The sequence below is a fragment of the Anabas testudineus genome, chromosome 1, assembly GCF_900324465.2.
Source record: "Anabas testudineus chromosome 1, fAnaTes1.2, whole genome shotgun sequence".
Lineage (NCBI taxonomy): Eukaryota > Metazoa > Chordata > Actinopteri > Anabantiformes > Anabantidae > Anabas > Anabas testudineus.
The window spans coordinates 21,180,105-21,204,074 of NC_046610.1; the positions used below are offsets into that span (position 1 = coordinate 21,180,105).

General features: G+C 43.1%; 2 protein-coding genes across 7 annotated transcripts; one reads left to right on the forward strand and one right to left on the reverse strand.

Moving 5' to 3' along the window:
* The first annotated feature begins 868 nt into the window (after window positions 1-868).
* LOC113162683 (meiosis regulator and mRNA stability factor 1) lies at window positions 869-14,639 on the forward strand. 6 transcript variants are annotated; one of them, XM_026360958.1, is made up of 27 exons: window positions 869-978; window positions 1,531-1,741; window positions 1,995-2,897; window positions 3,088-3,250; window positions 3,420-3,634; window positions 3,738-3,855; window positions 3,964-4,136; window positions 4,423-4,980; window positions 5,841-5,995; window positions 6,220-6,381; window positions 6,525-6,714; window positions 6,832-7,010; window positions 7,157-7,237; window positions 7,381-7,620; window positions 7,833-7,952; window positions 8,051-8,229; window positions 8,377-8,597; window positions 8,716-8,858; window positions 9,004-9,137; window positions 9,391-9,593; window positions 9,801-10,028; window positions 10,142-10,381; window positions 10,473-10,715; window positions 10,873-10,933; window positions 11,020-11,124; window positions 11,279-11,446; window positions 11,721-14,639. In XM_026360958.1, exons 2-27 carry the CDS (start codon window positions 1,586-1,588, stop codon window positions 11,924-11,926), a joined length of 5,544 nt encoding a protein of 1,847 aa, XP_026216743.1. In that variant the 5' UTR covers window positions 869-978; window positions 1,531-1,585; the 3' UTR covers window positions 11,927-14,639. The 6 variants fall into 6 exon arrangements, with proteins under 6 accessions (XP_026216743.1, XP_026216744.1, XP_026216745.1 ...); XM_026360959.1 differs by having other exon boundaries at window positions 6,528-6,714; XM_026360960.1 differs by having other exon boundaries at window positions 4,456-4,980.
* Window positions 13,664-23,948, reverse strand: bmerb1 (bMERB domain containing 1). Its single transcript, XM_026360966.1, has 6 exons — window positions 23,700-23,948; window positions 19,968-20,088; window positions 17,857-17,930; window positions 16,897-17,011; window positions 15,901-15,983; window positions 13,664-15,795 (listed from the first exon to the last, which is right to left on the reverse strand). The coding sequence occupies exons 1-6, from the start codon at window positions 23,785-23,787 to the stop codon at window positions 15,677-15,679; spliced, it is 600 nt and encodes a 199-aa protein (XP_026216751.1). The 5' UTR covers window positions 23,788-23,948; the 3' UTR covers window positions 13,664-15,676.
* Between the last annotated feature and the right edge of the window lie 22 nt (window positions 23,949-23,970).

Consider the following 23,970-nt stretch of genomic DNA (forward strand, 5'->3'; position numbering starts at 1 on the left):
TGAGCTACGAACGGAGACGCCAGGGAGAGCTGGCTGGCTGCCGGCCGCTAGAGGGCGCCGCGGCGCCGGGCAGCGAGCGAGCAGGCCAGACAACACAACAACATCCAGACACCAGCACAGCACACAGGGTGACTGTCATCAATCAATAATCAATAAGCAGGTGAATTTAAGCCTTCCTTCGGCGTGGCTTGACATCATCCAGTTTAATATACACTTAGTAGTTGAATTGCCTATAAATAATTCGTATTCGCATTATAAATTATTAGGAGTATTACAAAAATACAATACAGCATCTATCCAAGTAACTATAGGCACTATGGATCTGTGACTAAGGATCTACAGATGTATGAATATGTAAGCAGTATTTTTAAGTTGTATTAAGCTTTCGGTTTAATTATTTATAATTGACGGTTAAGGTTTATCATGCTGATGCTCATTTTGTATCTTAACGTGTAAAGGAACAGACGTAGCTGTCAGATGTTAAGTGAATATACAGTATTTCCCAGTGATGTGTACAAAATTGTACCAAAACTAGTACAATAGTAGGATAATATGCAGATAAATAATAACTGTAAAGGAAGAAATTAAATCATTCGCTAAAATTAAAGTGAAAAGTGTCTATCTGCAATTTGCCTACTGGGCAAATAAACATAACATTCCCGTGTATGAGAAAATACAGGGCGTTTATTCACCACTGTATTTTGTAACTAAATAAAAAAAATGAAACCTAATATGTTGAAAAACGATATATTATAGTATATATACATATATACTCGTTAGCCCATTGAACGTACCATTTACGACAGTGCCAATTCCAACATTTTAAAAACATTCAGCGTTCACTGACAATAATAACATTTGCGACAGCCTCGCTCGCTTTCTGGCAGAAGTAGGTTACAAAAAGGTGCGCGTTTCCTGGGACACAGATAAAGGGAGACTGGTTTTCTGGGGGAGATGTGAAAGACGAGACCTTCTCAGGTAGTTCAACGACCAGATATTTCAGAAATAGTTCGCCATTAGCAAATAATATTCATTTTCATTTAAGGGCGATGAACCGTCGTATGGGGGAGCGATAACGTCTTTTGACAAGCTAACTAATTGCGCTTGTTGTTAGCTTACCCTAATGCGGTAGCTCCAGGCAGCAGAGCTAAATATAAATAACTAACGTTAAATTGCTAATTTCGCATAGCTGGCCCTTAGCAGCTCTCTATTTCCGGAAGAGTCGACATTTATCCTTAATAGACGCAGAGAAATTGCATAACATTAGCAAGCTACCTTGTACCTCATCGTCAGCTCGGTTAGTTGCATGTTCCGCATCGGTAAAGTTGGCTCCAGAAACAACAACCCACCTTGCCAAGTGCTTGTAAAGGTTATGTACGCAGCTGTGTTGAGTTGAACATACTTTATGACCAGACCTGTGCTCTCATATTATTCAGTCAGGACTTTACACGACTACTGTGAACTAAAGGACTCAATAACGTGATGTAACGTTCAGCGTAACTAGTGTAAACTTTCGTTTCCTCTTAACAGGAAGGCATGAGAGAGGAGAGAGATAAAAGTATGGTGAAAGATCTCTCTGGGTTGTATGATGGAAGGACTGGGAAAGGAGAGATCCATATGCAGCTCTAGACCCTTCCCATGGCTCAGTCACCCCAAAACGGAGGCCTCAAACCTGCTATGGAAACTCAAAGACTGCTTCTCCAATAATGAGACACCTGCCCCTCATCACACAGATAAAGAAGTAGGTATTTAAGGTTAGGTTTCTAAATATGTAAACAGTGGATCCGTATGTGTGGGCTATACACAGACTATTGCAAACTATTTTATATTACTTAACAATATGTGATGATTTATTTGTTTATGGTGGCAACATGGGCTGTGGTTCCAACTGGTCTTGCTCCTAGATTAGTCTGAGTTTTATGTAATAATTCTTTACACTACTGACCTTGTTTTTTCACACAAATAATGTGAGATGATCATTTTCTCTTTTACAGAACAATTGCATGGAGAGCAGAAAGGTTGTGCTGGAATTAAAAGATGTCCCTCCTCCACCCCTACACCATACCTCTTCCCAGTCATCCCAGCCCTTCTCTCTGGCCCCTCTCCCTTTGCCTCCTCCCTGCATGCCTCCTCAGCTTACACAAGACTCCCACCTACAACAGCCGCCATCATCACAGCAGCAGCAAGAGGGGGCGGGTCCCAAAGTAAGCATTTGCACTCACTGCAATTATTGCAGCAGAGATGGCTATGGGCTACTAGGTGGCGGAGGTGTTGTTGGTAGCAGTAGCAGCCTTGCTGGTGTTGTCTCACTTTACATTGCCAAAGGCTCACCAGGGGCACCTGTCGTCAGCAGCAGCAGCAGCAGCAGCAGCAGTATTAGCATGTCTGGGCCTTGTTCTGGGGCCTCATCTGTTCATCATTATCAGCATAACCTGAACTGTGGAAGTGACGCACACAATTCTTTGCTCAGTCTTAGTTTCAAACCTCATCTTCCCTCTTCTGTTGCTACCTCTCAGCCTGTGTCATCACACCCCTACCTCCCCTGTTGCTCAGGGCTTCTCCATACTTGCCCAACTGTACGTCTTCCATGCAGTCAATCTGCAGCTAGCCTGTTTCCCTCCTCCGTCCCTCTAGCTTCCTCTCTTCCCTCTGTTTCTTCTCTACCTGCTCCCTTGCATGGCTCTTGTTTGGCCTCTTCTGGTTGCTGCACCTGTGATCTCGACTTAAGCTCGTCAGCCAGAAGACCCCAGAGAAGCACACTCGGTGATCACCCAACCACGACCACCATGACTACTACAACCACTTCAGCACACTTCCGCTCTAATCCTTTGCACCTAAATGTAGAACACACAGTAATGGTGAAGGGTGCACACTACTGCCAGGAGTGCTTGCTCAAGGTTGGTTACTCTTCAGTCACTGTGGCTTTTTTGTATTTGTGTGCTATGACAGTTGCTTTTGGTAACTTTAGGCTATGCACATGTATAACCTCAGTCATGTAAACTAAAACTGATCTGTGTGTATATTACTTTTGATTTATATTTTACAAATGTTATCCTGACACTTGCTTCAATTTGTGCCTATTTACAGCCTGTCAATAGCCTGGCATCAGAGTCAGACAAAGTGTGGCCTAATGTTCCTATTCCCCAGACTGTTCCTCTCCCTGTTCCCATTTGTAATGGCTGTGGTACCTCTTCTGATAACATGCTGCTCATGCCATCCACCAGCCTTGGTAACATTGCCCAGAAGTATGGTTAGTTACAGTTTTTTTTTTTTTCTCTTCAGGATATTGAAATGGAAAAATCTTTGGAATATAAGTGAAGAGCATGTGAAATGTTATTTGATTGAAATGAGCTGAAATGGCAGTAAAATAACCAATTAGGCTAAGAATCTTTGCTGACAGTCTGCTACCTGCTTGCTAGGATCTCCAGAGAATAATGGTCCTGAGAACATCCCTCCAGTGGGTGTCTTCTGGGACATTGAGAACTGCAGTGTTCCCAGTGGACGCTCTGCTGGAGCTGTGGTCCAGCGTATCCGCAGCTATTTCTTCCAAGGTCATCGTGAGGCAGAATTCATTTGTGTCTGTGACATTAGCAAGGAAAGCAAAGCCGTCATCCAAGAGCTCAACAACTGCCAGGTACATACAACAATGTATGTTACTGGGGGAGATTTCCAAGGTTATGCTGTAAATTAAACAAATGAGAATCTGAAGTGCTGTGTCTCCACTTTTCCGCGACAAGGTCACTGTTGCACACATCAACGCCACAGCCAAGAATGCTGCCGATGACAAGCTTCGCCAGAGCCTACGACGTTTTGCAGAGACCCACACTGCACCTGCAACTGTCGTTCTAGTATCCTGTGAGTTCAGTTCAGATTCACGATCAACTACAGCCTTCTTCCACAAAAGACGTGGTGCCTAAAAGTTTGTTTGTTTGTTTGTTTGTTTTTCTCCCCCCTTAATAATAGCGGATGTGAACTTTGCAAGCGAGTTGAGTGACCTCCGTCATCGCCATGGTTTCCAGATAATCCTGGTCCATGGCAACCACACATCTTCAGCCCTACTGCAGCATGCCCACCGCCATGTGGCCTTTCAGCAGATTACAGCTGATCTGCCTCCACGAATGCTTGTCAAAGCACAGGTTGGTCACACAAATATACGGTGGACTTGATTTAAAGATACTTGTGATCTACTCTTTATTGAATGCAGGCAAGGTGGTGCTGGTAAAAGTAACAGTATTTTAGTGTGGAGCAAGAGGGCAGAGAGTGAGGCAGTTGGAATGTGAATTAGATCATGCTCTCAATCGTTGATGTACAATATTTTCTTAAAGGGATATTATATTTCCTAAGCTATGCCACTCTTAGCCACTCTCCACATTGTTTTTCAAGGGAAGACTGCTAATTTATTGTATAATCCATACAAACCAGAAAGGCACGCTGTCTCTTCCTCCACTCCCTCAGCCCAGTTTCAACTTCCTCTATGTGCACAACCTCCCTGTCAACTGTGATAAGAGCCTACGGAACGCCGTGAAGCTCAGGCTCCGCCGCCTGTCAGACAACTGCGGTGGCAAGGTGCTGAGCATGTCCCAGGGCACAGCAGTCCTCCGTTTTGGCAGCCCTGAGGCAGCTGCACGTGCCCGCAAGCGAATGGAAAATGAGGATGTCTTTGGCCACAGAATCAGCCTCTCCTTCTCCCCACGGCCCAGAGATGATGCAAGTCCTGATCCTGAGCTTCAGTCTCAGCACCATCACTTGCCTCAAATTCAGACTCTGCCCCAGCCCTATCAAACTCAGGAGTCAATGTTTGCCCCTGCCCCACCTGTATCCTCATTCTCATTTCTGCCCCTGGAGAAGCCCAGGTCACCCAGGAGGCCACAGCGAGCAACCCACCCATGCCACACCCCTGACCCAGTGCTTGAAAGGCTCTACAGCCCCAGGAGGGGGTGCAGTGGGCCTCCCGGTGGTGCTCCAGCCAAGCCCCATCAGGTCAGCAGACTCGTCAGTGCCTGCTTTCCATTAACATCCATCGCCCGCTATACATGTCTGGGCTGCTTTGTAAATCACTGCCTTATTCCCTCTCCCCAGTGTCCTCTACTTGCTGCCTTGACTAACAGCTTGTGGCTGCTTGCTAAGCTTCATTTGTAGTTGTTGGTTAGTGCTTCATATCTCTTGTTGTCCTGCATGTTCCTTGATCATTCATATCAACACATTCTATCATCCCATAATATTTATGCTTTTTCTGATTGTGTTTAGTCCAGTATATCAGTGCTGATATACTACTTCATGTGAGTGGCAAGTTTCTGTGTTCTTTCCAAAGTGTGTGCCTCAGTTATTTGTGGTTCCTGACTTGGTTTGCTTTTCTTGCTTGATTGTAAATGAACCAGTGTGGACATATTAGAAAAATTATGTACATGGAAGTTATCATGTTATCCATACATACATGTATAGATAATACTAATACTCGAGATGGGCATTTACATTGACTTTTCTCATTAGATGGTCTGTAAAGATAGATTTCAGGTTTATCACAGTATGCTCATGAGGACCATGCTGTATCATGTATTAAAGCAGTTTCTTCAAGGGCCTTATTGGCATTCCTGTTGGCTGCATCAGCGTTTCCTTGAACTCTTTGTCACTTTCAGATGTTAAAAATTGGCTGGTTCTTTGTTTTCTAGTAAACTAGTTGATGTTTAAATACCCATCCCTAGTTCAACATTTTATTTTATGCTCTTTTACATCATAAGCTCTTTCATTTGCACTAACAAATTTAGTGTCTTCACAATCCTACAAGACAAACATATCAACAGTATCCAGAAAGTCAACATATTGCGATCTGCATCTTTCAGGAGCTGAGTAGTTTAGAGGGCAAGACTAGAACGGACTTCCACCATTTGGATAAAGGACAAGCTGCTTTCGCTTCCTCCCCCAGTAATGGTGAGGCTGGAACTTTGGAGCAGCTGTCAAAACCTGGTCTCACTGGAGAATCCATGTACAGGAGAAGGTATACATTGTGAAGGGAAATAATGTAAACAAATAAGAGGTTGTCATACCTTTGTCTATATGCTACATACTGTAACTAATGCTACTAGTGAAAGTAATGTTGCTTATTTTAAAAGGTTGTCATACATCATCACCATACTGATCAACAACAGTGCAACAAAGTACTGTACAGCTACAGATATTGCTCTTACATGTGTCCCTGTCCTTTTTCATCTTTCCATGTAGAAGGGAGGGCTCCAGTCCTCGCCGTGTTACCGAATCCCCTGTAGAACAAGGGGACAGGAGCTCAGCAGAGTTCCAGATTAGCACGCCCTCGGCCTTCAGCAAGTTGAACCTGCAGAGGAGCTTCAGTCCCCTTGTCCTCTCCCAGGGCTCATGGTCCTCCAGGTGATGTAATAGGTGTAAATCAGTCATGTTTGATGTTTGAAGTGAGGATTCATTATTCCAGATATACAGATTCTCTAGCCTCTCATTATATTTATGTTGTGTAATAATTTTGCTTCTAAACTCATCTTTCCCTTCTTCCACAGCAGGAGTGCATCCCCATGCCTGTCTAGCCGCTCATCCCCTCTGCTTGCTGCACCGCGCAGTCCTTGTCCTGAAGGTCCTTTTGAGCCGTTCACTGAGGGGGCAGAGATCCAGGTTGCCAACCTGGACTACAGAATGTCTCGCAAGGAACTGCAGCAGACCCTGCATGACACCTTCTCCAGATATGGGCGGGTAAGACTTCAGAGGGTGCTTTTTTTTTTTTTTTTTTTTTTTTTTTTTTTTTTTTGAACTACAATTACAATTACAATCACTGCCTGAGAACATTTTGTTGTGTTGTGACTTTTCTAGGTGAAAACTGTGGAGCTTAGCCCCCACACAGACTACCAGCTGAAAGCCACAATTCAGATGTTGTCGTTACAGCAGGCCATCAGCGCTGTCAGTGGCCTGCACCGTTACAAGATCGGAGGCAAGCGTATTCAGGTGTCTCTGATCACCGGTGGTAGCAACAAATCTCTTGCCATGCTCAGGTACACTTTGATTTGAGTTACACTGGAGGTTTTGCAAAAATGCTGAGTTAAACTTGCATTCACTGACTGATGGGGTTTGTGGGATTTTCACATGCGTACATGAATACATGTTTTTCTGGTTTGGCTTATTGTGGTATATTTTACAGCATGGAGATAATCAGCATTCTTCAGGATGCACCTGCCAATTGTCTTCCCTTATTCAAGTTCACTGAGATCTATGAGAAAAAGTAAGAAGCTGGATTTCAACTTATGGCTTTGAAACTATTGTCATATGTTCTGATTCTACTTGCTAATGCTAATTCCAAATTACATGTATTGCAAAGTTGCGTGTGTGCTACCAGATTATATGCTTTTTTTGTCACCCCTCCAGATATTCCCGTAAGCTTGTGGTTGGGGATTTATACAGGCTACCAGAAGTGGTGGCAGTGCGGGAACAGGGAGGCTCAAGGCTTGTGTGCCTTCTACCCAGCAGTCAAGTCCGTCAGAGTCCACTGGGGTCTTCCCAGTCCCAGGAGGGCTCCTCTTCAGCAAGCGGCAGCCCTGTGGTGTTTGAGGAGCTGGAGTACCATGAACCTGTCTGCAGACAACACTATGCACAGCAGGACTTCAGGTTTTATCTTTATCACATGAAATGCACATATAATATAAAATCTGATTGAACCTGTAGTATTTCAGTTTAATATTATTAGTAGTAGTCTGAAGCATCTTAGACTGACCAGCCATTTACCTTAATTGCACTTTTTCTTGCTATGAAAAAACGGATCTGCAGCCTTATTTTTCATACTCACTGTTTTCTAAACTTTTGCGTATCTGTCTTTGTAGTGAGGCTGACTTTGACCCTGACTCCTACAAAATCCCATTTGTTGTGATGTCATTAAGCACCTTAGCCTCAGATGTCCACAGTCTGTTGCACTTGCACGATGGTACCCTTCCGCTGCTCAGGTGAGAACCAGCTCTGAAACTGAGGGATAACTTTTCAGATAAAATGGGAGATTTTCTACACACTACAAGCTGTGTAAGGTATTTTTCTTTTCATTTAGTTTTCCTGACTGCTATGCTGCGAAATTTAGCCCACTGCAGCTTGGCAATGAGACACTGGAGGGTGGTGTTCCCCTGGAGCATCTAATTACCTGTGTTCCCAGTATCACAATAGTAACTGCACAGAATGGGTTCAAAGTCATCAAGTGGATACACAACAAACCACCAGCACCAAACTCTGGTAAGATCACTCACAAGTCTCAGAATGTTGTCATTTTGATTAACATTTCAGCTTAAATCTGTTAATTTCTTTCAATACCACACCTTGAATGTGCTATATTTACTAGCTAGATATAAGTATTGTTTGAATTTTGTTGATTATTTTTAGAGCCATGGATTCAACGCTGCAAGAGTCCAGTTGGCAATCCGCAGCTCATCCAGTTCAGCCGGGAGATTATCGATCTGTTGAAGAGTCAGCCATCTTGCATTATGCCCATCAGCAAGTTCATACCCTCATATCACCATCACTTTGCCAAGCAGTGCCGTGTCTCTGACTATGGCTACTCCAAGCTGCTGGAGCTTCTGGAGGCTGTACCACATGTCCTGCAGGTAGATGTAATGAGCAACATACAGTATTCTTTTGCCTTTTTTTTTGTTCTGTTTTTTTCTTTTGTCAGATTTTTACATTTTGTTTTTTTAATGTGGAATGTTGTGTTTTTGCCCACAGATCTTGGGCATGGGTACCAAACGTCTCCTGACCCTGACTCATCGAGCTCAGGTGAAGCGCTTCACCCAAGACCTGCTCAAACTGCTCAAGTTTCAGGCTAGCAAACAAGTGGCAATCAGGGACTTTATGCAGGCTTACCACTGGTCAGTCAACACTGCGTGTCTTTGAATAGCCTTTGTGTTTTGTAGTTTATTTGTTGGTGTTGTTGTTTTTTTCATATTGAGTAAAAAAAACTAGATGTTTTGAAAAAACTGAGTATTGTGATTAGCTGTAATTCTTGTTTATCAGGTGCTTCTCAAGGGACTGGAGGGTGATTGACTATGGAATATGTGATCTAATGGACCTGCTGACTGAGATCCCTGACACTACTATCACCATCACACATCAAGATACTGACACAGTCATCTCTATTCCAAAGAGAGGTTTGTTCAAACTAGTTATTAAAATACTTTGCAAATGAACGTGAAAGTACACGTTGGACTTTATTCCATACCTATGTCGTTACCTGCTGTATCCGTGTACACCTTATTTTAATGCTCCGTTGTTTTGTTTTTTTTGTTTTTGTTTGGTGTTTTGTGTAATTATGTCAAATATGCCAAGAGGCTTTTCGAAGTTGCAAACATCTTAAAACAGAATGAAGAAATCTGAATTTGTTTTTCTCTTATTTTCCAACAGAACGGACAGTGGATGAAATGGAGCGTACCAAACAGTTTGGGAAGGAGGTGGTGGACCTGCTTCGTCACCAGCCTCACTGCCGAATGCCCTTCAGCAAGTTTATTCCCACCTACCACCACCACTTTGGTCGTCAGTGCAAGCTCAGCTACTATGGTTTCACCAAGCTTATGGAGCTCTTTGAAGCAATCCCTGACATACTGATGGTGAGTAAGGCACTCACTTCTAACCACAACTTGGTTAGAAGCGATAACATAAAATAGCCTGTTCTCTCATTTAGTATTCATTTCATGCACACTTTTTGGCATGTGGTGCTCTGTCAAAATGTTTAAATGCCTCTTTCCTTTTTTTTTCTTTTCTTTTTTTTAATACTTCTGACAAATTAATTGTCTAATGTTTGCTTTCTTTGGCAGGTGTTGGAGTGTGGTGAGGAGAAAGTGCTGACTCTGACAGAAGTGGAGCGTATCAAGGCTCTTGCAGCTCAGCTGGTCAAGCTGCTTCGGGCTCAGAAAAACTCCAGCCTTCCTGTTAGCCAGCTGCTCACAGAGTACAGCAAGACCTTTGGTTATGGTCTACGCCTGCAGGACTACGACGCCAACTCTCTGCCAGCTCTTCTAACTAAACTCTGCCATGTTGTGAAGGTAAAACACACATCTCTTATCCAGCTTTAACACAATTACCTTAAATGTTCTATGAAATTTGCACTTTTTCAATGGTGGCAGTTGGTTTGAAGTTTTTATTCTTTCAATTTAAGGTTGTGGATGGGTCAGAGGGTCGGGAAGTGCAGTTGATCAACAGGAAATCGCTAAGGTTGCTGACTTCCCAGCTACTGGCCATACTTATGTCGCAAGAGGAGGACCAGGTCATCAAGGGTCTCAAGGTGGAAGAGCTGAGCCAGCATTACTTGACTGCCCACGGAGCCCTGCTCAACCCATGTGAATATGGGTTTCTCTCCCTCAGTGAGTTACTCAAGAGTCTGCCCTACCTCGTGGAGGTGAGTAGGAGAGAAGAGTTCTACTACCACAATGTTCACCTTGCCTTCCACAGGCAGAAATGACAGTGTTTTGGTTTTTCCTTTTTAATAGCTATACCATGAAGAAAGTGATGAAAATGGAAAAGCTGCCAGTGGTCACGGTGAAGGGTGGGTGAGGCTGACCAGGCTTTACCAGTTTGCCCGCTATGTACGTGCCCTGCTCCACACCTACCATTACAACCAGATCTTCCTGACTGAGTTCCAGGGGGCTTATAACAAATTTACAAGCTGCAACCTTGAACCACGTTCTTATGGATATGCCAGCACTGATGAGCTACTCAGTGCTATTCCACAGGTTGGAGTAACATCCATACTTTTATCATAGACTTTTATCATAGACATACCTGTCCTCATATGTGAGGGCAGTGGAAGACAGAGATTTTACTCAAAGCTTACGTGTCATTTAAAAAAAAAAAAAAACTTTCAATTGTTTTGGGGCATGTCATCATCAGGTGGTCTGGATTAAAGGACACGGTCACAAGAGGATTATCGTTTTAAAGAACGATATGAAAGGTAAAAGTGTCACTGAAGTGATTTCTGAGCTGCTGCCTGCACGGTGAATTGAAACTCTATAATATGGATCTCTGTGTTGTGTTTAGCAAAGGCATGCTCTTCAGTCCCCAACAGCCCCCAGCCAGGAGAGAATATAGAAAGCCCCAGAGACAGCCCTATTAGCAATGAAACTTCTGGAGCCCAGAGTTCAGGTACCACACATCTGTATACACAGCCCAAGATCTAAATGTTTAGAATACGAATTTAAAAATATATTGACACTTAAATCTTACCTGTGTCTCTGCACTCGCTACATGGTCCCTCAGCATTTCTCATTGTTTTTATTAAATGTCTTCTACCTGTCAGGCGACGATTTAGCTGCAGAGTCTGAGCTGTTGTGTCTGGCATCCCCAGTGGACCTGCTGTGTGGTCCTGTACCTTCCTGCCTACCATCACCTCAGCTCCACCCCAACCCTGTTGTCCTCCAGCAGGCGGACCTCATATACTTTGAGGAGAAAACTTCTCCACCAGCAAGTTAGTTTTAATGTTCTGTATTTCATGAATTTGTATTCCATTTGCACTCATCAGTTCACCATAAATAGCTGTGGTAACTTTGCAAGCCTTTTTTTTAATTATTATTCAATATGTACTTTCTAGTTTTCAAAAAATGTTGAAGAGCAAGAGATGACATGCAAGAGAGAACAAAATTAATTTTAATGAGAGCATCACACTTCTCCTCACATAATTTGTACCTTTTCCGTCTTCCATTAGGTGTCAGCTCAGTCTCTACTTGTATGTGTGATTTCAGAGAGTGATGAACCTGAGTTTGCAGCTGCAGCTGACACCGCATGTGATTCAACTGAGCAGTCTGGCAGCACAGACGACTCTGCAGGCACCAAACCCCCACCGACCCCCAACATGAAGACCCCTTTGTCTGTGGACAGTCCCAGCAGAAGAACCACACGCAGCAGAATCAAGCTGGCTGCCAACTTCTCATTCACAGCAGGCTTCTGATTTCATTCACACATAGGTACAAAGTAGTTCTAGCAGTGTAACTCTAAATAAGAGTTGACCGGCTACACTAAACACACTACACAGAAGTGACCCCGAAAAGCAAAGCATTGATATTGTCCACTCTACATCCTAACAGGCTGTTGCATTTTTCTGCGTTGTAACTCATCGGCCGTCTTTGTTCTTTGCATCACAATCTGAGTGTCCTTATGACATTCATCAAGCTGTGATTTTCTTCTTGCAGATTTTCTGCAGTTCTTTAATTGACTAGATTCACTTACCATAGCCCATTTGATTTCAAGCTGATGGAAGTTAATTTATATTTATGTTCACCTTAGAGCCATGTTTAGGCATTCGCTAGCTTGCAGGCAAAAAATAAACCTGAGTTAGTTGTCACTGTTTAGACAGTATTAGTAAGAAATGAATGAAATGCTAGGAATGAGAAACTAGGTTTTCTTTATCAATCCAAGAAGTGTAGCTACCCACATTCTCAGTTTATAAAAGTGACAGATAATAGAAAGTGATGTTTAGTTCATGGGTCATATTCAAACCCTCCTATCTATTTACTTATTTACTTTCTGAAACCCCAAAGACAGAAAATCTTTTTTGAACTAATTTCAAATTTGTGGTGAATTTACTTGACATGTTAACCAAGTTAGCTCCTGCCTGTTTCATTCTTCTTCTACACAGGTGGCTTCTCTTTGAGGTATATTTTCATCTTTTGTCTCAGCTGGAAAGTAGCTTGAAGATTGTATTCTCAGTTCCATTTATTATGTAGTACTTAGTCTGTGGATGAGCTTGGCCTAAATGTGTGGCGTGTTTGGTGGCAACTCAGTGTTGGGACTGGAGAGGAACCACAGTTTCTGCATTAACTGTTTAGGTAGTGTCTTCTTTAATGGAAGCTAACAGACTTTGAACGGTTATAGAAATTTGGATTCAAAGAATTTTTTGATTGATATTGCAACAGCTCTGCTCTCAGCACTTTGTCTTGTATTTTGACTTAATTTAAGCAAAGCTCAACTCTCTGAGGCCACTAATAAAGGCCTGAAAGGGAAATGGGCGGCCCTTTAATAATCTAGTCAGATGGTTGCTTAGGCAGCAGGAACTGAATATGCTCTGTCTTTAGCCAGCAGTCAGTGCGTTTGTGTTCTTTTAGATGTATTTTGTCTGTGTGTGGTTTACACTGGAGAAGTTGGTGTGAAATGTGCATGGTGTGCATAAATAAGTTTATGCATGGTGTAAGCCCAGGAGGAGCAGACAGGAACAGATGATGGTTAAGACATACTTTAAGATCAGTCTTTTATTTCCACCATGTTTTAAGTATGTTAAAGTATGCTAGAGTTGGTGTCACCCTGCCAGTTGCCACAGAAATGCTCAAGGTTTTTTGAGTCAACCTTGCTGCTGTTAGGCACTGGCTCAGAGGTGTCGTCCACACTGAGTTGAAGAGTTCGAGGGGAGCAGTGAGCACTCCTGAGTTTTGATTTTTAATGAGAAGGTGAATGGTTGTGCGTTTTAGGGAAAATAGATGGAGCAGGAGGCAATAGGCTGTTTGTGGAGCAGCATGGGGGCTCCGTGGAGCCTCCTGAACAGACTGACATACACACAGAGAACTTCAGCGGTTCTCTGGAATCTGCCGGGCTTTTACAATGGCTTGTATTTGCCACGGTGCTGAAGGAAACTGCCGTCTTACCTCCTTCGTCCCTTACATCCCATAGATTAGTTTTTACTTATTGATGTGTATTGGTTTTCTGTTGTCTTCTGTCCTAAGTGTGTACCAGACTGCAGGCTGTTGAACTGCCACCAAACAATGTGAAGCTTAGCACAACCCAGGCACCACTGAAGTCAAAAGTCTGCTGTGTTTGTGTTCAGAGAGAAGGTTTCTGAAATGGGTAAGAGCCCAGTTATTCAGTTTCTGTGCACTTTCAGTGTTTAGCGATGTTTATACCACATGTTTTTCCTTTGTCAGACTTAATTTTGACTTGGTATGAAGTCTTCAATCCTGAGAGATTCCACCTGCCAACTCACCAAAAGGTTTTTAAATAGGGCTGCTATGCTTCATGTCTCTCCTGCAGTGTTTTACAGGCTGTCTAGAAAACTCTTAAAGGGATGAGCAGCTCAGAATAATTAATGATTTACAATTACTATTGAGAGAAAGTGGCTTAAAATGCTCACAAGAAATGTCTAGATTTAAATCGGGTGGCATGAACACCTTACTTTTTGTATATTTGAGCAAACCCTAGCTCTTCAGTGGCAACTAACTCAGATGTATTTTTAACTTCCCTAGTTAAAACTTCCCTAGCCTTCTCACTACTTTCTGATAACACCAGTGAGAAGCTCTTGTCCCTGTCATAATATGCACTTCTGCATAGTTTTGTATCATGAAATGCGTAAGTGAAATTTTGTGTTTGGTGGGGTTTGAAAAAGAAAATTGTCTTGGTCTCTTTGTCTATTGGATATTACTACTTCAGTCACTTTGTCTTACTTACAGGTACAACATAACTACAGTCTGACAATTTACTAATGAAGAATACTTACTTCCTTTAGTCAGTGCTGTTGTGTCATTAAAACATTTGCCTTGCCATGTTTTGTTTACCTGCTCAACACTTTCCCCTCAGTCACAGTTTTACTGCCTCACCACACAAACAAGTCATTGTAACAGTCTAACATTGTTGAAGGGACCAAAAAAAAAATCCATTAATAAATTTCACAAGCATCATTTCTGCCTCGTCTGTGTTTTGTGGTTAAATTGCCAAACAAAATCCCACAGTGTGTTCCTGAAAGATGCTCTTTATTTAAACATATGTACAGGTAGCTTCAGCTTATTTTCTGCATATTTGTTCAATATTTAACATTAGGAAATTCATCAATTCACTACTACTACTACAGAACGCTAGGTTATCGGAAGGAACGTAAAGTGACAGAGCAACACTTTGTTTGGCATTAGTCACTAATGTCCTAAATACACTCAAACACACACAGTCTATTGTAGGCATTTACAAGAGTTGCATTCAATTCCTGGTGTTTATCATCAAAACGAAAGACGAGATTCAGAAGATGCTAATTGTCAGCAATATCCATAATAACTATGAGTGATGTCACACTACCACAGTATTTCTTGGTAGCTGATGGCTGTGATGACGTTGGTATGACCAGGATACTCAGCCTAATCTTTGTTGCAGTGTCAGCAGTCTTGTATTTGCTCTCTTCACCGTGTGTCAGTTTGTAAGCATTTATAATCTACTACAGTATTCACTTGCTGCCACTTCAATCTAGCATTTATGTACCCGTTTGCATAATATGCAGCCAAGTTGTTTGAACTACACATGTTCCACCCACTTGGGATAAGGACAGCAATGTTGAGATTTGGGTTTCGAAAAAGGAAGTTCACTGCTTTTGTGATAAATGGCTGAAATGGAAGAAGAAATACATGACAAATGTTCATTTCCTGGCAGACAGAGAACCCCAGGACTTCACTTTGTAGACATTGTGCTTGTAGTCATCTACCTGCATGCATGCGTTATCATAGACTACATACCATAGCCACCGCAAAAAAGGAACGGCCATTTTCAGTTTCCACACCTCTGGCCTTTTGTGACTAAAACTTTATTTAGATTACAAACCCGACCCTTAAATAGTTTGGAGGGGAAACTCCGTAACTGAGGTTCTCTGAGACACAGGAAGTGATGTATGGCAGATCATGTGACGTGAGTGTGTTTCTGACACGGGGGCAGGGTCGTAAAGAGTCTCAGTCGGTTACATGACGGCACACTGGGTGGCTCCGCAGCAATCCTTAATGATGGCCACCCCAGATTTGGTGATGGAGGGTTTGTTGGGAGGCGGCTCCAGGATTTGTCTCTTAGGCTTTGGAGGATCTTGTCAGAAAGAAAGAGAAAACAGAAAATGATCATGAAGGGGGATGTAACAGTTCTCCTGTCTCTTTCTGACTGTGTGTGGGTTGTATTAAACCTTTCACTCACTTTGCGTGACTTTGAGATTCTGCTCCAGAGGCATCAGCTTCAGCCTGAGGAACTCGGCCATCTCCTTGTCCTCCTCTCTCTCCCTGAGGTGCAATACAGTCACTTCTTAGTTGGCAATTCAAACATAATTCAGCACATCGTGACGGGTTCAAATGGTTTTATATTTGATAACATACAACTAGCAAAATGCAGGTTGCTTCCAATGATGCATTACTGACTGTAGATTTAGGGGCAAAAATTCAATTGCATCCATTTGAAATGAAGACGATAAACTGAGCAGCATGTGAAGGAATCTGAATACTCTCTGAAGCCACTGTACATGTCATGGCTCTGTTATGTGTTCTAGCTACTCCCCTGTCATTTTTAAACTTCTGTATTAGGTAAGAGAGTTGTAATATGTTGTTCATTGCACAATAAATTGAATATATTGCACATGAATTATCTATTTTTAAATCTTTGAGTATTCTGTTATTACAAGTAAAGCACAACCTAAAGACACAACAGTGTTTGGAACACTTTTCTAGCTACAGCATACAGAATCATTCTGATTACGCTGTGTGGAAATAAACACTTTCTGTTGCTCATCCAGTGATTTCAAACCAGTCTTGGATTTTATAGCTTGTCTATCTATCTCTCCGTGTCACTCCACTCTCTGTGGGTTATCTGTGGGGGCAGAGGATGAAGAAGAAAATGACAATGCGCCGCCACGGTCATCAGTCAGGCCCCCCCACGCACACACACACACGCACACACACAGCAGGCGGTGCTGTGATGATGAAGGGATCCCGTCCCCCGCCTTCAGTCATGCTCACATTGGTTCCGCACATTTACTCTAATGAGTCTCCTTCCCACTGTTTCTAAACAATCCTATGTGTATCAGAGGAAGAGACCGTGGATGTGGTTCATTCGAGCACTGAGTAAACAGACAGGCAGTCAATTCCCTGTACTGTACGTCGTCCCGGATATTAACTGTCTCTGTGTGTCGGAGTGCTCTACCTTAATCTCTCCACCTCAGCATCATCCACCAGGAAATCTCTCTTTTGGACTAGTTTATGGATCTTCAGGATCAGTTCCTCTTCCCTCTGCCTGTGCTTCTTAGTTTTTTCTTTCTCTGGGGGACGGGAAGAAAGAAAATGAAAGTCAGAAGCAAATAAACAGATGTCTGGAGGGATGGGCAAGCAGGCAGAACGGAGACCTTAATATTTAACTTTCTCACATGAAATACAGCAGCAGCTACCGTTTAGATACCTGACCTTAACAAAATGACCTTACAGCGAAGTCAGCTGGCTCCTAAACACAGTCACATCATGAACAGAGCCTGAATTCTCATGTATAATTTATAACACTGTGGAGAATTGTAATTGGACAATAAAACGAAAAAAGAAATCAAGAAAAATGTAAAATAATTAAAAAACCCAGTGTATGCGTCCTTGAACGCAACACCTGCCCCTCCCGCACACACACACACACACACACACACACTGACATACATAAATACTCACTGAGGAGGCGTGTCTTCCTCCTGTTGCCAGGCTCTCTGCATGCAGAGCATCATGTATGTGTTACAATGTGTGACGCATTTGACGTCAGTGAACCACTCGAGCACTTTCCCGCTGCATGTCAGACAGAGGCACAGGAGAAGCTGCAACTGACTGAGCAGTTTATACTGTACTCTGCACCAAGAATGCAGCAGGAAAATGTCCAGGGAATAATAACAAGTATTTAGTGAATTTTATTTTGGACATTTTGCCCGGACAGCTCCCATCAGCTCGTACTGACACTTCTGACCTGTCCTGCTTAGTTTAGTGTAACAACACTTCTTATAAATCCCCATCATGCCTGCTGAGGAGGCAGAAACTCTATTTTTGGTTCAGTCTAAAGTGGTTTTGCTGGCGCTGGATGTTTGTGAGGCGGAAGGTATACATATGTGTCATAATATGTGTGTTTGAACTCCACCTGGTACTGCGACAATCTGCCTCAACTCCTGCTTTAAGCTCATGATATCTTTGCAGAGCTGGATGTCATCCATCCTAGAAAAAAAAAAAAAACAGAAAGAAAACAGCAAATCAGATTTTAAAAAGAACAGACTGTGTTAGCTGCTCCCACAACCGCTTTGGCTATCTGAATGATGCTAGGCAGAGTAATATGGTGCCAACCCTTAAGGGACAGCAGACCAAGCTGAACATATGTTGGAATTGATGGTATTGGTGGTGGTTACATTAATGGTCCACACATTCACTCCCTCCTATGAGATGACTCACGTTGGCAATCTTCTGACATTTCATCCAGTGTCGTGTCATGCTGCGATCTTATGGCTGCATCCGCAGACCATTTAGACACCAGTCACTGTGCTCTACTGTAAACTTCCTGTGTGTGCACATGGAAAAAAACATGCAACATAAATCATGCTCTCTGCGTCTCCTGCAGCCCTGACGTCTGGCCCCTGGAGCCTCAACATTTTCCCCCCATGCCTAAAATCCCCGCCTCTCTCTCTCTGCGGACCAGTGACAACTACCACAGGTCTAATTCTCCCAGTGATGGATCAGGCTGATGACTCATCCACAGCCTCCTCCCTCATCTCCACCTCCCTCTGCATTGATCCCTGTTGCTCCACTTTACACCTCCCTGCTTCTTCTCCCTTCAGCGCCTTTCTCTCCCTCTCTGTGTTCCACTAACTCACTGTTACATGTGGAGTCCAGCAGCTTCTGCACTCCATGTGACACTCCATCTGCTAATTGTGTGTGCGTGCGTGTGTGTGTGTTTATGTGCTGCGTTGAGTCACACAGATCCTGACATCAGAGAGGGATGCTGTAAGCAGCGTGGCAGTCTAATGAAGCCTTTCAAGTGGGCGTCTAAATTAATATTTTCAAATGAGTGAGCTCTCTCACATGTGCAGCGGCCGACTGTCACACTGGAGATTTCAGAGGTGTAATGACCTACAAAACACACAGTTCAATTCCATAAGTGACAGGGCTGATACAGCGTAATAAAGCCTTAACAGAAAAATAAAGTGCATGAGACAGTGGCTTTTATTTCCACACCAAATTTGATTTTATACAGGTGCAATTTCTAATAATTTCTTCCTAGCTCACATTCATTACTTTTGAATAGTTTATTGTGTGAGAAAAAAACAAAATGTGCACTATGGTGATAAAACAAAACAGTATTGTTGCATTTGTATTTTATGTATATATCATCTATGTGTAATAGCACAACTTCTACATGTTTTATTTAGAAACAATTAGTGTTTAATGTTTTTTATCAAAATCATCTTGTGTTTCAATTTGCAATATTATCTGTAATGTTGTAGAACAACAATATTGTACAGTATGAAACTTTTGAAATAGTTAAGTCACTAGAAACATGTTCCAAAACATAGAAGTCTCCCTGGTCAAAGAGAGGCTCATCCTTCTAAGTAATCAGCGAATTTGTATGATTTCTCAGAGTGAGGTGAGGGAGAGAGTGGAGGTCTCACGCTAGCACATAAATAATAAAAATGTTAATGAATAATTAAAATAATTTTTCAAGCCAAATCTCAAATAACAGTGTCTTACATACACAGTACACCCAACAAGATAAGACAGGATTACGACACCTTGGGCTCTAACAAAGTGTGAAAAGCCTTTTCTCTAGTTTCTGATGATTTCTGTGTTGCAGCCTTAGTCAACACCCAGGTTGTCACACTGCCCAGAAAGCACAGACACAACATTGCTGCGAGAAAGCCAGCGAGGGTTTAGGCGTAGGAAATAAATACTGTATGTCATCCCAAACACTGATTTATAATCCTTGCAGCTGATGTTGATGAGGAGAGTGAGTTCATCCTGGTGACTCATTCGGCTGCTATTGGCACATCCAACCCTCTGAATAATCAATGAACAAATGGAGTGCAAGTATTGAACAGCCTTAAAACAGCCGACTTATATCACAAGGAAATACTTAAAAGCCTTCGCAGTGTGTCATGAGGAGAATGTCAACTGTCATGGCAACAAGGCCAACCTCGTCACCCGCTCGGGAACAAAAGCAAAAGAAGCTGTTGGGACGCTGAAAGCGATTATTCAGCAACTCACATGAATCTCAGCTCGGACTCTCGGCGCACCAGGACCTCTCGCAGGCGCTGGATACGAGTCATTTCCACCTCGATCTCCTCTGGAGACATGGTGCTCTCTGCCATGGACACATCTGAATGACCTATGGGATATGGGATGGCACATACGGTAACAATGAATAACAATACAAATTATAGGAGGAAATGTTGTTTTACCTCCACAAGGACATGTCTGTCACGTAGTACGCTTCACCTTGAGCAGTGCTCAAGAGATTGTGGGTTGAAACTACAGAAAAAAAAACCTTCAGACACAAACAGACTGCTTCACAGTTACTGCTAATGTGAGTGTGGTTTGAAATGCAGAAAAACTGGATTTAAGAGGCTGTTTGAGGACATTTTGTAAAAAAGGAACTCGTCAGTGAAGCTGCTGATGTAGAAGAGACAAAATACTGGCATGGATTGATGACCAGCTGTGGCTTCTTGTTGACTGTTATCACTCCCTCAGCTGAACCACTGACCTCACACTCACCATATCTGCCAACACAGAGACACTGCGTCCAGGAAACACTTACTTCACTCACTAAATACTCCGATCAGCGCACTGACCGCTGCTACAAACAGACCTCACTGGCATCTACTGTACACAACCAAATACACAGTTACGTATGAAATGATTAACTGTGCTGTACCCATCCTGGTTTCTTCTTCTTTAGCACCTGTGTTGCATGTCATCCAGCGTGCCTTCTCCCAAAATGCAAATGTATAGCCTTTGTTTAATATTCTTGTGGCTCAGGAGGAAGGTTTCATTTACTCTGATGATGTCATACTTATGCTATAAAATAAATATATACTGTATAAATAATTTAAAGAACAAGGCTATTTAACCTTCAATGTCCTGAAGTTTCAGAGGGCACAAAGGCCACTTGACTGGCCACTAAGGTCTATACACAAATGAACATGTTGTATTTACTGTATACAGTATACAGAAAACCATGAAACTCCAAAAGGTTCACATACTTTTTCTTCCCCATGTATGTGTACACCTCATTATTGTGTGCTACAGACTCTGGTTTTGTGTATCTGTTTACATCCACCACATAAACGACATTAAAGTTCTTACAAAATGCGCACATGCTTGTGAAAATGTTGATTTAATGGAAACTTGCAGAGATATTTCACAGTCACACGTCTTCGTTGGCAGCGGCCTTGACGAATACCCTTCATTATAATTAGGCTGCATGACATTATCTGTGCAAATACGAACTGCAAGGCACACGAAGCTCTTAATACCTTCCAACTGATAGCCTGCTGTGCTAGCGTCATCAGAGACTGATGTCACTTCAGATGACGGCTAGGAGGAAAGGATGCCTGAAAACATGCCTCCTTGATTCCTTGATCCTCCTCCTTGTGCTTGGACTAAGATGCGAACAACAATGCCATAATTCCTGTCGGCCTTTGAATGACTACACTCATACTGAGTAAAGCTGAATGCTCCACCCCATCTGATGAGGGCATGCAGGTCACCGTGGCCTTGTTGGTCCTACAGTTATTAAAAGCTTCATGGCCAAGTGCGAGGGCAATGGCCACCATCACTGTGAGGTCGTTGAAAAATGTATACCCTGGTCATGCTTGTGTCATCAAGGTTATTTATAATCTTTTTTAATTATAACACAAAGCTTGATTGAAATATGTGGACATGGAAGGTCTATTGAAAAACAAGTCATGGGCATTATGTCCATACCCAGCACATATTCCAATTAAGAGCCTGGGACCAGATTCTTTGGTTTATCTATCCACACACACTCCACATGCCTATTTGGATTTGAAAGAATATTGGTGTCTTTAAATATTCATGCTGTCCATACTGGCTGTGAAGTGTTCCCTCCCTAACACAGCTATAAGAGGACAAAATCTCCAGTCCACAGACTGACAGGTCCTCATACACCTGAGTAAATAAACTATTTTCATCTTTAATCCTGGTGATGTGATGCATGACATTTATCCTCAAGATCTCCTTTAGCATTATGGGACTTGGTCGTCCTGCAGCAACATAAACCGCAGTGTGCGTTTCTGGTACTTTTCACGGATACTTGAGGACGGAGCTGACTCACCATACCCGACAGAAGTCTGCACAGAAGGGCCTGGTTTGTTTGTGTCTCACTGATGTTGAATCACCACCCAACGTGGTGATGCTGACGCCAAATCCAAGTTTGTATGATTAAAGCAGAGGCTGAAGTTTGAGACACGTTTTTTTTTTTTTCATCTTTTCTTCCGTTCCTCCTCTGCACATAACGCTGTCTTCTCTCACTCTCAGCCACGTGCTCACCATCAATAAGATAACCAAGCTGCATTAAGTCTCTCTCATCCTCACCTCACCTCATCCGCTCACACACACTCAGCATTCAAAACATCACAATGAAAGAACAGCTTTGATAGGGTGTAATTAAAAGGAGCTTGTTCACCAGGGAAAGGTGAGGAACACATAACATTACCCCCGTTAGATTAAAACAAACCTGCTTGTCACTGTACTTCAGGATTATGATTTAATGGGGTCTGTACAGCCCGGAGAGCATGGATCGTGCATGGTGCAGCAGCCACATGGGGCTCAACAACAGGAGTCCCAGCATTTATGTGACAGCCAATGCAGATGCCACTGACACAAACTGCAATTGCACTACATACACACTGCTGCTGCTGCTGCTGCTGCTGCTGCTGCTGGAGCCTCCACCCTCACTCCAAAGGAAAAACAGCTGGTGAACACAAAATAGAAAAGTAGAAGGCAAACACAAGCAGGATTTGTGTTAAGACATAAGAGGAGATGAAAGTGGGGTGGGTTGAGTTACCTCTGTGCTGTTTTCTAGCTGTGTGTGTGTGTGTGTGTGTGTGTGTGTGTGTGTGTGTGTGTGTGTGTGTGTGTGTGTGTGTGGGAGACAGACAGAGAGCAAGACTGGTTCTGTGTCTAAAAATATCCACTGGATGTTTTTTTGAATTCTCTGACTTCGTCTGGAAGTTTCTTCGTACCATACCATGCTCCGCTGTGTGACCACTTATTCTTCTCAGTACAGGACACAACTGGGAATCCTGTCTGTTGTCGTTTTGTTGCTTTTGTCAATACATGCGTCATTCACCTAACACGACAGCTCTGCAGCGTGTAATGTTTTTTTTTTCTGCCAAAACTGCATTCTTCAGCTCTCTTATCATTCTTTATATCAATACTTTCATTGATTCACCACCTGACAGAAAATTCAACTACTGTCATCTCTGAAGGAGAGGAAACATGCTGATGCCAGCTCCTCCACAGAGGGAGTCTGCTGCTCTGAAGTTCTCCTCCACACTCATCAGTAAAAGTAGGGAACACGCTCTCTGTCACACATCACACAATACTCAGACGTGACTCTAAGTCAGTAAGCAGCTACTGACTCCTCTTGCTTCGTGCTTCTGCATCACGTCAGACTAAACTAAGTGACCACACAGCCTGTAAAACACGCTGGTCTTGTTGTCTGTAGAAGACGTTTCTGTGGCTTCAATCCAATCACGAACGGCGCAATACCCATGGGGAGCGCGTCAGGGAGTTGATCGGCCTTACAGCACCAAGGCAGCGCTATTGATACATCCCAAAGCTTTGTGAGTCACACATTAACCCTTTCAGCGCTGCCTGCTCACTGGCTTCACAAAGACTGAAACCTTTTGCGACCAAACACAGACTTCAAGTGGCTAAGTCGAACACCTCGATGTTTTGATGCACGATGCTCACCTTTGTCCGTGGTCCATGCTGTTTCTGACACGGCTCCGTAGCTCCGGAGCGCGCGCTCGGTGTCCGAAATAGATTTCTTCAGTTCCATGTCGCTCGCGCGCCGAAACCAAGCTACGAGGTCGTCGTCTTGATGGATCTGCGCCACTCGTCTCTGCGTAATTCTGCCAGATAACTCACCCGGTGACAAGGCTCCAGCGACCCGAGACGTTGAGCATCTTTATTCAAGCTTTCAGGTCCCTCGACGTGAGGATGGAGAGGAGATGCAGGGAGC

Bases quoted from the DNA above. Each gene is read 5' to 3' on its own strand.
- LOC113162683 (XM_026360958.1), top strand. From the start codon at position 1,586: ATGATGGAAGGACTGGGAAAGGAGAGATCCATATGCAGCTCTAGACCC. The intron at 7,011-7,156 runs GTACACTTTGAT...TATATTTTACAG, and splicing joins AAATCTCTTGCCATGCTCAG to CATGGAGATAATCAGCATTC. The intron at 10,382-10,472 runs GTGAGTAGGAGA...CCTTTTTAATAG, and splicing joins GTCTGCCCTACCTCGTGGAG to CTATACCATGAAGAAAGTGA.
- bmerb1 (XM_026360966.1), bottom strand. From the start codon at position 23,787: ATGGAACTGAAGAAATCTATTTCGGACACCGAGCGCGCGCTCCGGAGC. The intron at 20,089-23,699 runs GTGAGCATCGTG...CATATCCCATAG, and splicing joins AGCATGGACCACGGACAAAG to GTCATTCAGATGTGTCCATG. The intron at 15,796-15,900 runs GTGAGTGAAAGG...CTTTCTGACAAG, and splicing joins GAATCTCAAAGTCACGCAAA to ATCCTCCAAAGCCTAAGAGA.